Source organism: Astyanax mexicanus, chromosome 16, assembly GCF_023375975.1.
Source record: "Astyanax mexicanus isolate ESR-SI-001 chromosome 16, AstMex3_surface, whole genome shotgun sequence".
In the NCBI taxonomy this organism is placed as follows: Eukaryota; Metazoa; Chordata; class Actinopteri; order Characiformes; family Acestrorhamphidae; genus Astyanax; species Astyanax mexicanus.
In genome coordinates, this window is record NC_064423.1 from 30,782,069 (window position 1) to 30,797,992 (window position 15,924).

The following is a 15,924-nucleotide window of genomic DNA, read 5'->3' on the forward strand; positions in this document are numbered from 1 at the left end:
CAATGTTCATTTTACTCAAACATATACGTACAAATAGCGAAATTAGAGAAACTTAAGTGGTCTCTTCATTTTTTCTCCATTTGAGCTGTATGTCTGCTGCTGCTGCTGCTGTTTATACTGCAGTTTTAAGCTCAGCGCTGTTTTAAAGCATTTGGGCGCCCATGTACAAATTCCCAAAATTCATAAAAAATTTGTTCTATTTTGTTAGTAGTTACAAATTTATCCAATTTAAATGATCTTTTACTGCTATCTTGATTTTTCTTTTCTTCCTCTTATTTTCTCTTCTTTTTTTCTGGCTTTCAGGTGAATAACTCCACTTCATGATTGCTAAAATTTCATATTTTGCTGGCTGCAGGAATCACAAACCTGATTGGCTGGCTACTGTCAGCAACTAGTGGGAGGGGCCTTCTTGAGGGAGATTCCAATAACAATGTCATTATACTTCATTGTGTTGGCCGTCACAGAATTGAAAGCTAAGTTAAAATTGATATTTGCGTTCAATTCATAACCAATCACTGTCTGGGGACCTCAGGCAAGCTCCCCCTCCCCCCTGGTTCACAGGTTGTAGGTGTGGGCTCCTGCTCTACGACCTCTTTGGGCCCTCTGCTCATGTGAACCAGGGCGGAGGATGGCAGTGGCAGGGCACGTGAGCCTCTCATAGCAGCTGTAATTGTTAGAGTGGAAGTGCAGCCTGCGCCAAGCCAGTTGTGTCTGTGCTTAGCATTGTGAACAGGCTGATGCTGGCAGAACAAAAAGGCCTTTCTCAGCAGGCTGGGCGTCTCGAAGGCCAGGGCAGGACCCCGATGCTTTCTCTGCTACAGCACGGGGCAGTGGGTTACACAGCTGCACAGCACGGGGCCGTGGCCTATGATATTTCCACAAGGGGCACTAGCTACATTTCGTCTTCATCTGAAAGGCGAAGAGTTTTTCCTAATCATTACCTGATATTTTGTTTTGTTTTACAATGTATGATATTGTAAAAGTGTTTGGACATCTGCTCATAAATAAGTTATTCTAAAATCAAGTGTATTAAAAGAGTTTATCCTGCCTTATTTAGTCCTATCTGGACAGGTTTGTTTCTCAGGGGGTCCTGGGGTAAATTTCTCTTTTGTGGTGGGCTCTTTTATGTGATTTTATTCCTGTCCGGAACGACCATGTACGTGTTTTTCTCATACGTCCTCTGAGAAAATTACAGGCTGAATTACCTACTGTTTTTCTCTGAACTCCGTGGTCCTCCAGTAATTTTAGTCCAGTCTGGACTCACATCTCTGAGTTTTGTCACCTCGTGTTTAATAAAATAGCTATTTGTCCACTGCCACACACCGCATTTACACTTTGGGCGCACATTTCCACGGAGATCCACATAAACACAACAGCGAATGGAAATGGAGGAGCTACTGAACGTGATGTCATGTGACCAAGAAAGCCTAAAAACTCACTGGTCCTCCTGTTTTTTCAATTGCACTCCCAATGCAAGAGTTTTATCACTGAGTAGAAGTGTAAAATATTTTTCACAGACGTTCCCCTGATAAACTAATCCAGTCCGGATAGGGCTTAAGTTGGAGTAATTCTCTCTACTGTCCAGGAAAGGCTTTCAACTAGATTTTGAAATACTGTTGTAAAGGTTTGATTGTATCCAGCAACAAGGACAAATCTTCATAAACATAAAAAATATATTCCAATATCAGCATTGTTTTGATAATTAAAAGTCCACTACTCTTTAAAATGGTATAATTGTTTTATTATGTAATTATATTATTATATCAGTGGAATAAAATAGTAATACCCCCTTCTTACAGTTATAGCAGCATAACATTTAAAATGTTAAATGTTTTAATATTAGCACAGGGGAAATTAACACAAAAGTAAATTAACACCTTCTTGTTAATAAAAGTGCTTAAACAGAAAATTCTGCTGAAATTCTACAGTATAATATTTTTTACAGTGTACCTTTTTTAATGACAGATCTATTAAAACATTTATTTAATTAAATGTGTACATAAACTAATAATACTTTGTAGTTTAAGTGAAGTGTCTGTCTCTGATTCTGCCCTAGACTTCACTCTTGGCCTCACAACTCCTGTAAAGAGTCACAGTTTTCTATCTCTATGAAAATATAAGGAAATGTTTCATCACTCATTAAACAAAACAGGCCTTTCTGGGCAGGAAATAAAAGAGTGGATAGTGTACTGATAAGAAAAGCAGATAACATCAGCCTGCAATGTGTATGAGTGGCTCTGTTTGAAAGAGGGAATTGTTGTAAATATATGTAATGAGACAATCCCAAAGGAAAGTCTGTAAACTTACAACAAGGGCTTTGAGATGTGGGGAAATTTCAATATTTTGAATGCCACTGACTGCTTCCTGTAAACACTCATATATACATACTGTATTGTGCACATGTACTGTATGTGCAAGATTTGTGAATTTAATATCACAGTACTTTATAGTTGTTTTATTGTATTATAATTATTAACTAAATACTTATCTAGACGGTATTGTTTTCTCAGAGGGATGTCTGTGAAAACTATTTCACACTTCTACTCAGTGGTAAAACCCTTGCATCTGGACTGCAGTTGAAAAAAAAACAGGAGGACCAGTGAGTTTTTAGGCTTTTTCGGTCACATGACATCGCGTTCAGTAGCTCCTTCATTTCCAAACAGTTGGTGGGCCTGAAATGCTTTACATTTTAGCTTGAGCTGCTAAGATGCGCACACTATAACACATTGGTTTAAAACACACAAAAATATAATGCAAGGATGTGTTTGCTGCAACATCGAGTTATACAGACTTGGTTGCATTCAAACATTTCATAATGCAATGCAAAGATTTTGAGCATTGCTGCAAGGGGGTGCTACAGTGATAGCCAAGTTGCCTTGTAAAGGTGTTGTGCTTTTATCCAGCAGACATCCCAAGTTAATTTCAGGGTTTCAGGGAGGTTAGCCACCCCCAACCCCCCCCCCCCCCCCACACACACACACCCCCCCACCCCCCCCCCCCCCCCACCCACCCACTGGCGCCAAAAAAAAACAAAACAAAAAAAACTTGCACACACACCAAAGGATAACGAAACTTTACTTTTATGTTAATTAAATTTGACCTTTTTTTAAATTAAATTTAGAGTATTCAGAGGTGAGGTTTATTTGACAAAAATTGAGAGTTACAATATCACAAAAAATTGCACAACATCAAAAATATTTCATATCATATTACAATAATTATTAATATTGCCTCCACCATGATCTGCTTTCTCTCACTCACTGAAAAAATCCCATCCGGGAGGGGGGAAAAACACTGCCCGCCCACACTAAAAACTGATTGGCTGTCTCACAGACTCTTTGCAGAGAAAAGGCCAATCAGAACCCTCTCTGTTTTCTCTCTCTCCTTCCCACACGCGATTAGAGAAAAAAAAGTCTGTCGCCTGTGTGCGTGTTTGGGGCACTCGTTCTGAATTCCGGAAGATTATTTGTGACTCGCGGGCATCCGGGAGCCACTGCCGAAATGCGACTCCCGCAGCTTCAGGGAGACTTGGTTTGTCTGATCCAGTCAATTGTCATGGCCGATGTTTAAAGCTATGCTATAGGAAATGTTAGACAATGCCAGCCTGGTCACTATAGAATCAGTGTTAAAAAATTGTCTCTTGTATAAGTGACTCTATCATTTGTTCCACTGAGCTCTTGTGTTGTTTCAGGGCAGGAATAAAGATTCATCTGTCCAAAGTACATCGTTTCACACGTTCTTAAGGTTGCCCTGATTAGCCCCAACTTAGTCATTAATTTGCCCTTGCTCTAAAGACATCTTAAGAATCTTTCATTTTTGATATATATAGAAACCTCACAACCTGGGTGGAGCAGCTTCTTAGCAGCGTGAGCCACTATCCGCACACTTCATTTGCACAAAGGAAGTGGGCAGGAAACGGCCAGCCAGCGAAAGCTCCATGTGCCCCTCTGATAGTGAAGAAATCTTTGTATGTCTAAAGACGGCAGCATTAGCATACAAAGATAAATGGCTACATTGTGGAGGCCCAACAAAGCCAGCTTTCTCTAAACAGCATGGATGTGCCCTGCGATAGTCGGACACTTCAAAGCCCCAGCTGAGGCCGGCGGAGCTCCGAGGACCCAAACAAGCAGAACCCTCTGCTGAGAACAGTTAAGAGCAGAACACTGGAGTGGTTTCAGGAGTGCATGACCCGTGTCTGGGTTGTGTAATGGAGTTACACGGAGGCACATGTTAGCATTTTGAACATTCTTCACTCACAGTATTATCATCAGGGTGGTCATTAAATGTAGCTTGGTGCAGTAAAGCAGACAGGACAGGTCAGGGAAGATTACGCTCAGTCGCCGGGTCTGAAAGCCCGGCTCTGTCGGCTTTCTGCTAAAGTGAAAGGGCTTCTTGTAGCTGAGTGTCAAGAGAAGGAAGCGCAGTCTATTATTAATCACACACTCGTCTTCAGAACACAGCCAACAGAGAACAACTCTCCTTTTATTTCCTCCATTCAATCCATCTGCATTTTATACATAAACATCTGACATGAGCTTTCATACTATACAATAGTATCCATAAAGCTTATAATCATAATATATATATAATCTCACTCCCACAACAAAGCCTAATGTACAGTATGCATAGATTTGTGTTTCACACAAAAACAAAACTTTCCAAAATGTCAAATTTACAACTTTGGTCCATTTATAAACATAAGGTAATATAATATTTAATCCAAATAGCACAAAATGGGACACTGTGTAAAAGTTAAATAAATTACACAGATAAAAACAGAATGTAAGTTCGGACAGAGCAACAAAATGCTGGACAATAAGTGGTACAATAGGAAAAGACAGCTGCGATAGGAGCATTTTGCAACTCACTTAGATGACTGTATATAAAAAAAAAAATTTAAAGGGGTGTCTAAATGTTGCTTACAATGCAAAATACTGTGTCGAAAATTGCAGAACAAATTTAGAAAACAGGCCACACTGACTGTACTGGAAAGACATCATTGTCCAGAAATCATTGTGCAGGTTAAAGCTGTATCATACACAGAAGAAGCTTTACATAAACACCATCAGTAAAGACTGCTGTCTCTGAGTCAAAACTTATTAAAAACTAATTAAACTCATTAAAAATTCAGATTTTGATTAATCTGACCTCAAAACATTTTTCCATTTCCATTCAGTTAATTCAGTTTTTTTTATAAGTTTTGACCCAGAGAAGACCGCAGAGTATCTGGGTAGTGTGGACATATGTCTTCTTCTTTACATTTACAATGCCTCGATAAAATGCTGTTTTTATACCCAGTCATGTGAGTTTGTTGTGAACTGCTCCTATTGCAGTTTATGTTTACTACCTCTAACTTTTTCAGCCTTTTGTTGCTTCGTCCCAACTTTTTTGCTATGAAATGGTAAAAGGTCTCACTTTCAACAGTGATATGTGTTTTATGTACTACTGCGAATAAAATAATGGTCTATAAGATTTTTTTTTTTTTTATCATTGTTTCTGTGTTTTTGCTTCTTCTTTAAAATCTTTCAGTTAAAACTTTTTAAAGATTTTTAAAGATTTTTAGAGATTATTGTAAATTATATTGCACATGAAGAAAATCAAATCACAAAACAATCTACTGGTCTAGTCTCAGTTTCCTAAAAGCATCATTGTTGTTTTCAATTTAAGACCCAACACTTGTCAGTCAGTATTTAGGATGCTTTTGGGAAACTCATCTCTTATAAAACAGTAAAATACATAATTGTATACTGTGTATTAGTACATTTGTCATTCTTCTGCTACATTATTGCTTATTTTTACACACTTTCACTTTTTTTGTGTTTGACATTCTTTATCAGGTTTGTCTGGCCTTTAAACAACAGAAAGACCACGGCACCTAAATCAGTCTTTGGATCGTAAATCTTAAATTGTCTCCTTTTCTCATTACTGGCCGAGTACAGTTACAGTACTAGTGAAGAAAAACAAAAAAGGAAAAGTAATAAATAAAAAAAGCTTATTTATCATTTAAACAAATAGCTACTTGAGCTTTCATTCTGAATTAAAAACATTACAATAAAAAAATGCTTATATACAGTTTACAGATTAATCATGGAACATTTAAAGAAAAAGAAAAATCTGATCCTAGAACAGGTGGGTCTTTAAGGTGATACTTTAAAAGAGAGAGAGAGAGAGAGAGACAGAGAGCTGTTTGTGAAACCTGTTAGTGGCATATCCAGTCATGAATACAGTATAACAGTACATTCTGTTTACTGCTCTGTGAATGATTTGTAACATGATCCTGTATTTATTATATTAATGTAAAATTAATTAACTGTTACAAACAAAAAAGCAAGAAAGCTAAAAAAAAAAAACAATCTGATGGACTCGCTGTTCAGGCTTAACTCGTGGTCGTTTACATTTGAATGATTGAATTATTCAGATTTTTTTAAATGATGGACTTGTCCTTTAAGTTAATTAAAAATAAAAAATAAAAGCTCTTAGATGATTCGATTGATCATCAAAATTAATCAGCAGATTAAGCGATTACTAATAGAATTGATAGTGACAGCCCGTCTCCATTTTGGAACAAAATCTTCACAGTGAAAATTTCATTACCTCAAGGAAAGATATGGTAAAAAAGCAGCATCACATCATTTACCCTCATATTCTGCTGTATATATATATATATATATATATATATATATATATATATATATATATATTGTCCTTATATTTAATACATTTCAATACATTTCATCCAGTAGAGAAGCATAATAGTCTTAAATTCCGGAATATCTGCTTATCTGGACTCAAATTCTCTGCAAATCTCCATGTTTTTATCCTCATACATATTCTGTCCTTCTTTCTGGAGAAGTTTCAGGGTTGTCACGTGTTCCTCGTAGTGGGATGGACCCTGGCAGAGGACATGGCTCCCCTTGCAGGCAGAAGCAGGAGGTGAGCAGCAGTGATCCGGACACCAGGTGCAGGAAGGAGGCTGCCCAGCCCCAGAACAGGGCTTCCCCGAACTCCCAGCGCGGGACCACGTCAGGAACGGACTCGTCAAAGAACCTCAGAACGGTAAGATGGGCCACGTAGGAGACGGGCACCAGGCCAAGAATCCCTGCAGCCAAGCACATCGTGCCACCCAGCATTTTAAGGGTCCGTTTGGCTACAAGACTATCCGTGCCTCTGCAGCTGTTGACCACGTAGATCCCGGGGATGGCCAACATCAGACCCATCACTCCAGTTACCAGTGTGGCCAGCATGAGGATTCTGGCCAGGCGGATGTCTGGCGGCAGACCCAGGAGGCTGTCGTAAGGTCGGCACTCCAGTATCCCCAGCTCCTGCACCACACACGTCCCCCACAGGCCCAGCTCATAGCTCTCAGCTGGCAGGAGTTCTGTGGACAGCGTGAGCCAGCGGGACATCAGGGTAGTGGTGAGTGAACCCAGCCAGGCTGTCAGGGAGAGGGACACACCAAGCAGCTCCAGGACACACACACTTGGGTCCATGAGAGTTCTCCAACTGGCTCACTTCTGCCAGTGCCTTAACTCTAACCTGTAAAAGATGAAGCAAAATGACAAGTCTTTCACATTACCCACAAATACTTGTAGTGCCAGAACAGGAGGTCCCTTCCAAGGTGATGCCACAGCCATCTGTTATCAGGAATTCCAGAGAGGATGGCCCTCCTTCTAACTCTGTCGCTTCCTCAAAAGGCAGATGATAACTACACTGAACAAAGTGATCTTGGCCTTTTGGGAAATTATACATAATGAAATTGTCCTTGTTTTCTCAGTTTAACCCTTTCAGACCCTGCGTCAATTACAACGGACATCATGTATTTTCTTATTTTTTCCAAATGTTTTGTTGTTTTTAATTAGACTACAAAAGAGCCAAGGAAAAAGTTTATAAGCCAATAAAACAATAGCTTAGCCCCACCCACTGCACTGGAAAAAAACAGCACTAGAGCCAAAGAGGCAAATTAAAAGAGCTACTTTTTACTAATTGTATGTAATTTAGAACACTTTTTTTAGAACCCTATTTATTTTACTGTTTAGAGATGGCTTGTGAACAAAACGGTCAATAAATTGTAAATAAATAAAAATGTGAGCACAGTCTGCCAATACAATAGACTTGAAAAAACAGTTATTTATTTTAGTAAATTGGATTTTTATTGTTAAAATAGATTTTATGTTCTAATAATAGAGTCTACTTTCTGTGCACTGCAGAAAGAAAACAGCGTTGATATTATTATTAATATTTTATCAATACTGGCACATCATTCAGCTCTGAAAGGGTTAAATGAGTTTTTGATTTTACATAATAATAATAACAATAATAATAATAATAATAATAATAATAATAATCATAATACTGAGAATCACAAAACATAAGTTATAAAATTATTATTGATGGTAATTAATTTAAATAATTAAGTTGATGGTTAGGACCTAACTGCTCATGTGCAAGTGCAATTTTTCCTGCCTAAACTTCAGCCATTTTCCTCATCCTGCTTCTGAGGAGACTTGTCTTGGCATAGTTTCCTGCTGCACGGGTAAGATACACCACAACTGCACAGTAAGATATTGCACATTTTTATCTTCATGAATTAATTTATATGCTTGACATTTATGGAACTGCATGTATTTTTATTACAAAAAGATATTGTGAGGACCTATGCCGAATAAATCTTAACTAGTAGGTAGTTAACTTGCAAGGTAGCTAGCTAGCTAGTTAACCCAGTATGAATGTCTGTTAGCTCATGTTACAAAACTGGAAGTTAGTGTTCTCCTGCAAGTGTGTTAAGCTGTCACTGCATCGGACCGCCACAAAAATGTAGAGAACATTTGGATCGGCTCTAAAACAAAACATAAAACTGCTAAAGCAATTCAATTAAATGCATTATGGTGAATAAAATACACACTTTTAAACATTTTTCACATTAAAGTCTGATGTTTATGTACTCTGTACATACTTCGTATACATCATAAAAAAGTAAAATTCTGTTTCGGTTTTGTTAGATTTTAAAAGCAAATGTTTATGTCTTAAAAGCTAATACATGTTGCCATGTCTGCAGTGCTAACTGGTTAAGCTGAATAATTTTTATAAGTGCATAAATAACAATTTTTAAAAATATGCCTATTTTTTTCTTACAGTTTCCAACATTTTAATTATTAATTTCGTAAAGCAATTTTGTAAAAATATCAATCTATTTTAATGTGTCCAAGAATTCACTGTCCACCATGTTACCTTTGGATAACCGTCCCTTTAAATAAGTAACCTTTGAAATCAGTGGCATCACAAGCTTTATACTGTTTTATTTTCAAGGAACTGAAGAGAAACAATATGATTCATGTGTAGTCAAAACTATTAAAAGTTATGAGATGCCAAAGAGTCAAATTATTATGATAGAAACCCATGTACATATACAGTGGAAGTTTCTTTGATTTTACCGAATTGAAAACCTCTGAATGTATTCGAGAGGAAGATGGATGAGCACAAGCCATCAAACCAAGCTGAACTGCTTGAATTTTTGCATCAGGAGTGACATAAAGTTATCCAAAAGCAGTGTGTAAGACAGGTGGAGGAGAACATGCCAAAATGCATAAAAACTGTGATTAAAAACCAGGGTTATTCCACCAAATATTGATTTCTGAACTCTTACAACTTTATGAATGTAAACTTGTTTTCTTTGCGTTATATGAGGTCTAAAAGCTCTGCATCCTTTTGTTATTTTAGCCATTTACAATTTTCTGCAAATAAATGCTCTAAATGACAATGTTTGTATTTAGAATTTGGGTAAAATGTTGTCCATAATTTTTAGAATAAAACAACAATGTTCATTTAACTCGAACATATACCTTTAAATAGCAAAATTAGAGAAACTGATTCAGAAACTGAAGCGGCCTCTTAATTTTCTTCAGAGCTGTATATGAATAAAGTAATGATTAGTCATAGATTACATCAATAAAAATACATATCATCTACTACATGCAAACACAAACATGACCTCACATACTATCACATGTAATAATATACTGTATATCACCTGTTATATATGTGCTTGTCCCCCGGCTCCTCTGGCTGCTCTGTCCCCTGTACTCATCTCCTCCTCTCAAACTAATGTTTACAGCACAGACGCTTTGGAACAGCCGACTGACTGTCTGCTCACTCCAGAATTAACAGCCGGCCTCCCTCCGCCGTGAGCTCAGCAGCTCCGGAGAGAGAAATTGTAGCTTTCTGACATGTTCCTCTCCTCTCCTCTCCTCTCCTCTCCTCTCCTCCGCTGCCGGGATGGTGCTGCACTTATCAGCTCTGTCAGTCAGACGGGGGAACAGCACAGAGGGGCGGAAAACAACAGCATCATTCACACATTCACCCCGGCTTTCTGAATACAGCGTCCACACTAAGCACAGACCAACAGGCCAAGAAACAGCTTCTATTATGCCAGGGGTGTCAAACTCATTTTGGCCGAGGGCCACATTGGCATATTGGCTGTCCTCTGAGGGCCAGATGTAACTTATAAATGTAATAAAATGTAACCAAATGTAATATAAAATGAATGTAATTACTCTTTAATGTTAAATAACTCTAAATGGAAAAAATGTTTGCTTGTTGCTCTATTAACATAAATCCTTTTAATTTGTCATGTTATGAAATCCAAAAACTCCATCAATCAAGAACCAAACTATTCAAGTGAATAGAAATGACATAAAATACAAGTTATATTAACTTTGATCAAAACGTTTGATACTGAAATAAGGCTTAATAAATATAAAATCAAAAATTGTGAGCTGTTAAGAACATGGTAGATTTAGCAGTTCCTCATCCAACCACTAGTGGGAGCTGCAGTAGCAGCACAAGCCCGCAGTCTTTACTGAGTCAGAGCTACAGCCCAGCCACGGGCTACAGGGTTCAGCTCAGCCAGTCTGGAGCGTTTTTAAAAAATTTTAAGTTCTTCTGTGTAGGAAATAAAGGTTTTTACCCCACTAACCGGATAATACAGCTCTCTACAGCTCATCTTTCAGCACAAACAGCTAACAGCAGCAGTTTAGAGCAGCGTCACGGAGTCACTGCTCGGATTAACGTTACATTATAAACAGGTCAGTTAGCGCGCTGCTAACCTCAGGATGTTTATAACTACGGAGTTTAGAACACACCACAGCAGCAAGGTTAGACTGTTGAAGGCTACTGAAGACTATTAAAGGCTATTGGAGGTTATTGAAAGGGTTATTGGGGGCAGAAATCAGTACAGGCTGGTTAGATAAGTGATTCACGTCTTCGTCCTTTGCTGTGGTGAAACTGCGACTAGCTCTGTCACAGTGATGTTTATTAATGTCATTAAAACAGATTGTCAGCTATTGTCTTATTAATATTTACACAGAACTTATATCTCTCCTAAAAAGCGTTTATTTTGGTCAGTAACACTCTTCGTAACACAAAAGGCATACCATTCTTTCGCCTTGAAGCACAGCCGTCCGTCTGAATCAGCTTCTCTTTTTCTGGACATTATGGGATAAACATTTCACCCGCGAAGTTACACCTTCCCTCCGGCAGGGTTTCCACATTCCAGTGGCAGTAAGCCGTAACTTCGCGGGTAATACAATCGACAAGCATTGTGGGAAATGTAGTTTTCGGTCAAAGCACGCTTCTGATCCATTTATTATAGACACTAAGATCTTACAAGCTCTCGCGGGCCACATAAAAGGACGTGGCGGGCCACATTTGGCCCGCGGGCCTTGTGTTTGACACATGTGCATTAGAGGTAATGTATAGAATGTATATAACCAGAGTTAATGTATAGAAGCTAATGTATACTGACATTATCTTTTTGAAATGACAAAAGGCCATACATTATGGGCATTCCAGCAGGCTAAAGCGGTGGAGCTCACTGGTTCAAATACCGGTCATGCAGCTTGCCATCAGCAAGCGAGCACCATTGGCCTTGCTCTCTCTGGGTGGGTAGATGGCACTCTTTCCCCTCATCACTCCAAAGGGTGCTGTCGATCAGCACAAGGCGTCTGTGAGCTGGTGTATCAGATTCGAGTCGCTGCACTTTCCTCCAAGTGCGCTGTGATGCTACTCTGCAATGCTGCATCAGCAACAGTTTGAGGCGGTGGCTGACTTCACATGTGTCTTCACCCTCTTTGTGTTGTGGCATCACTAGTGATAATATTAAATAAATAAATCAATAGGGAAAAGCCCATACATTTGCTCGTACAATATCTGCTAGCTTAGCCTACAGAGTTTTACTGAAGTTATAGGGAGTGCTCATGGTATTCTTGAGGGTCCATATCATGTAAAACAAAATATAATATAATAAAAATATAACTAATATAAACAGTTCTTATATACTTTTTTTCTTTTTTGCTTTGTGTGTTTCCCCACAGCAAAGGCACATATAAAGCACATATCATGAGTCCTCTGTACTCGAAACAGACTGTTATTGGATACCAAACCAAACCTGGGTTCTTTGTTAAAGGTCAAGCTGTTCCAGTCCACAACTTGCTCATGACACCATCCATGGTTGATGGATGGCCTGGATGGCAGGCAATTCATCTAAATGACTTCTCTCTGCTTCTCTTAGTTCAATAATGAGCAAAGTCAAAGTCAAAATGCATTTGAGAGCATTATAGAGACATGTAAGTCTCACCAAGAGATACACTACCCAAAAGTAGCCTATGGTAGTCTTATGTTCGCACTACATATGGTTGTTGGGAATTAGGAAGCTCCGGGCCTAGAGACTGCGTGGTGTGTAGTTAGTTATTAGCTAGCAATCAGTATATATATTTGAGAGTGGGCTACACAAAAGCTACTTTACAAAGCCTGGTCACACTGCTGCTACTCCTTCTGTTCATACATAAAGGAAAATTACAGCATGGAGTTTCTTAATAATGTTACAGGAGTAACATATATATATATATATATATATATATATATATATATATATATAAAGAAAGAGTTATCTTCTTTTAATGGTTACAGCTACAGTTACAAACTCCATCAGGGACAGTAAGGGAACAAGAGGGATTTAATACGCCCATAGTCTCATCTGGCTTTTACACTGCATATGGGGTGTAGATGGGACTCATATGAGATTAAGGCCGGCTGTAATGATAAGGCCCATTTGGGAAGCCCAACCTGAAGTATTTGAACTTTTTTAATATGTGTGACCTGTGTATTTCAGCCACCGTTACTGATGATATCTTGGTTCTATAAATCACAGTGCACCTTCAGAGGTCGTGTGGAGTTTTGGATCATATTTTTTTATTTAAAAAATAATTTAATATATATATTTTTGATCATTTCATCTGATAGTTGGTTAGTTAAGCCTTTGAAAAATAATTTTCCTATCTCAGAAATGATCACAGCAACTGTCAAGCAGTTGATGGGATCTTTTTTGTCATTGTCATATTTTATCAAAAATGATGCATTAACATTAAGATTTATTTTTAATATTTTAGGACTGTATCGTAAATTATACATTCCGCCCAATAAACACTTACCTTTAACTTATTTATTCTTATAATCAAAATGTTAAGAGAAAAGTATCAAATAACAGGGATTAAATCAAAGTGACAGGGTTGACAATCCACATTTTAATACAGTTTGGATCTATTTAATGAAATTAATTAAACATTTTAGAAGTTAAACTGTTGAGCCTGGCAATCTCTATCTGGCAATAATACATGTAATTTAGGCAAAAAAAATGGCATTTACTATTATTTGTTATTTTCTCAAAAGATAATGTTGCAGGAAATTTAAGGTCACTAGATTCAAAGAATCACCTGTTGGTTTCTGTTGAATTTTTTTCTATATGGTAAAGGAAGCTCTAATGACTTTTCTTTGCCCATTTCATCTATATACCTCAATAAACCACAACACTAGGGGTAAAAAATGTGCAATTGCAATGGAAAACTGTTCACCTCAAAGAAACAGAAAGTGTTTGTGAAGGTTGTGACAGATTTTATCTTGTGGGAGAACAGCACGGAGAGTTTTCTAGACCACAGGTTTCATTATCAGCATTAAGATTTACTCTGTAAACTCTGGTAAAGCAGACATGCCGACACTGTTGGGCACAACAGGCTCAGTTCAAATGTTTCACTGTGTAGTTTTTAAAAAAAATGCTGAGTGTAACATGTCTGCAGTGACTGCAAGTGTGAAATCACATCTGTCTACTCCCCATGTTCTCAAGTTTCTTACGACAGGCGTTTTAAAAATGCTGAGAGCTAACAGAAACAAACAAAAGGCTTTTCTTGCAGGCCAGCCTGAGACACGGGACTGCGCAGGCTGTGACGTCTGCTGGTAGGAGGCTAAACACGAAAGGCTCAAAGGGAAAACACATATCAAACACATGCAGTTTAACTCTTAACTCTCTTTCTGCCTCTCACTCACTGTGACCTCTCACTCACTCTGACTCTGAACTGTTGTGAAACATTATCTAAAATAAGCATAAAGATAGCAAGACATGAATTTTATTAGCCCATAGCACTAATAAAAAATCTGTTTATAATTTACAAAATCACAATGATAAGAGCTTTCAGGCTGATGATGACGAGGGTGTGATCTGTAATGACCATGATAGAGAAGGCCTAAAGCCCTCCTTAGAGCCGCTCTCATAGTAATAACAGCCTTCAAAGTTCATACAGGGTTAGAACAGGCCACAGTAGTGTATGAGCTAATCCTGGCACAGACACTGTATATATGAAATAATAAAAAAAACTCTCTAAACTACAATCTAAAGTAGGGCTTGACAATATTTCTTAAATAGTGATATATTTAAAATTATTTTATACAAGACACAAAAATAATAAATATCATATTACCACCTGTGTGTGATTTGATTCCAAAAAGTGTAAATTGTTTGGTTTTCAGAAGAATAAAAAACTGTTCTTGATCTTTTTACGGTCACAGTGTGTTGAAATAATTTCTTGTTTTATATTATAATAGTATTATAATGAATACTTATACAATCTGAAGGTAAGTTCAACTGTGCTATAGACGAGGGTGATGTTTCCATGTAATTTGGCACGCAGACACAATATGACAATATGCAGATCAGTCAATCAATAGTAACACCCCCCTGCTGACGCCCAACCATCTTTGTCTCAACACTATCAAAGGCACACTGCTGCTGCTGCAGCTCAGCCAATTAGCTCTTCCTCCTGCCCTGCCTCTAAACCCATACACCACCCAGTGCCGCTCCCAAACTACCCCTCTCATTTTTTAGCCTTTTTCAAATTTAAGTTGAGGGTGAAGTCAGCTAAAATAAATGGTTTAGTGCCCCTTTAAAAACCATTAAATTAATGTTGGTACAATGTCAGGATTTTTATTAACCGATGCCTAGTGTTGAATAATTTAAAAAGATTGTTTAAAGGTTGTCATTAATCTTAAATCAAAACAACAACGTTTATTCAATGTTCTTTTTTATCAGGGAGCTGTGAGATAAGAAAAAAAAACAATATATAAAAAAACAATGATATAAAACGTAATTTTATTATTTTTGAAGCTGTTATAGTGGTACATTATGCAAAAGTGAATACAAAATAAACTTTTATCATTTTTGAAGCTGTTATAGTGGCACCTTATGTAAAAGTGAATACAAAATAAAATTGTATCTTTTTTGAAGCTGTTATAGTGGCACCTTATGTAAAAGTGGATACAAAATATAAAATACAAAATACAAAATAAAAGTCTAAAAAAATGAGTGAGAATAGTTTCGACCTAATATTTTAAATATATATTTAAAAATAAGTTTAAATAGTAATATTACTATTAGAAAAAATATGTGGGTTCAGCTCCAGTGTTTTAAACTGTTTTTGGTGTTTCTTTGTTTTATGCGTAGATTTTCCTCGGTGTTGACCGTCAGTAGCGCACCCTGCCCGGGCTGCTGTGTGTGAGTGGAGCGCAGAGCTGCATGCTGGGAGCGCGCAGGGTCTTTTATAT

General features: G+C 37.6%; 1 protein-coding gene across 1 annotated transcript; it reads right to left on the bottom strand.

Annotated features, from left to right (window-relative positions):
* Positions 1-4,461: 4,461 nt before the first annotated feature.
* Positions 4,462-10,395, bottom strand: LOC103024779 (claudin-22). The gene is made up of 2 exons (XM_022669923.2): positions 10,028-10,395; positions 4,462-7,536 (listed from the first exon to the last, which is right to left on the bottom strand). Exon 2 carries the CDS (start codon positions 7,488-7,490, stop codon positions 6,822-6,824), a length of 669 nt encoding a protein of 222 aa, XP_022525644.1. The 5' UTR covers positions 7,491-7,536; positions 10,028-10,395; the 3' UTR covers positions 4,462-6,821.
* Positions 10,396-15,924: the final 5,529 nt, after the last annotated feature.

Coding starts and splice junctions, on each gene's coding strand:
- LOC103024779 (XM_022669923.2), bottom strand. CDS start 7,490: ATGGACCCAAGTGTGTGTGTCCTGGAGCTGCTTGGTGTGTCCCTCTCC.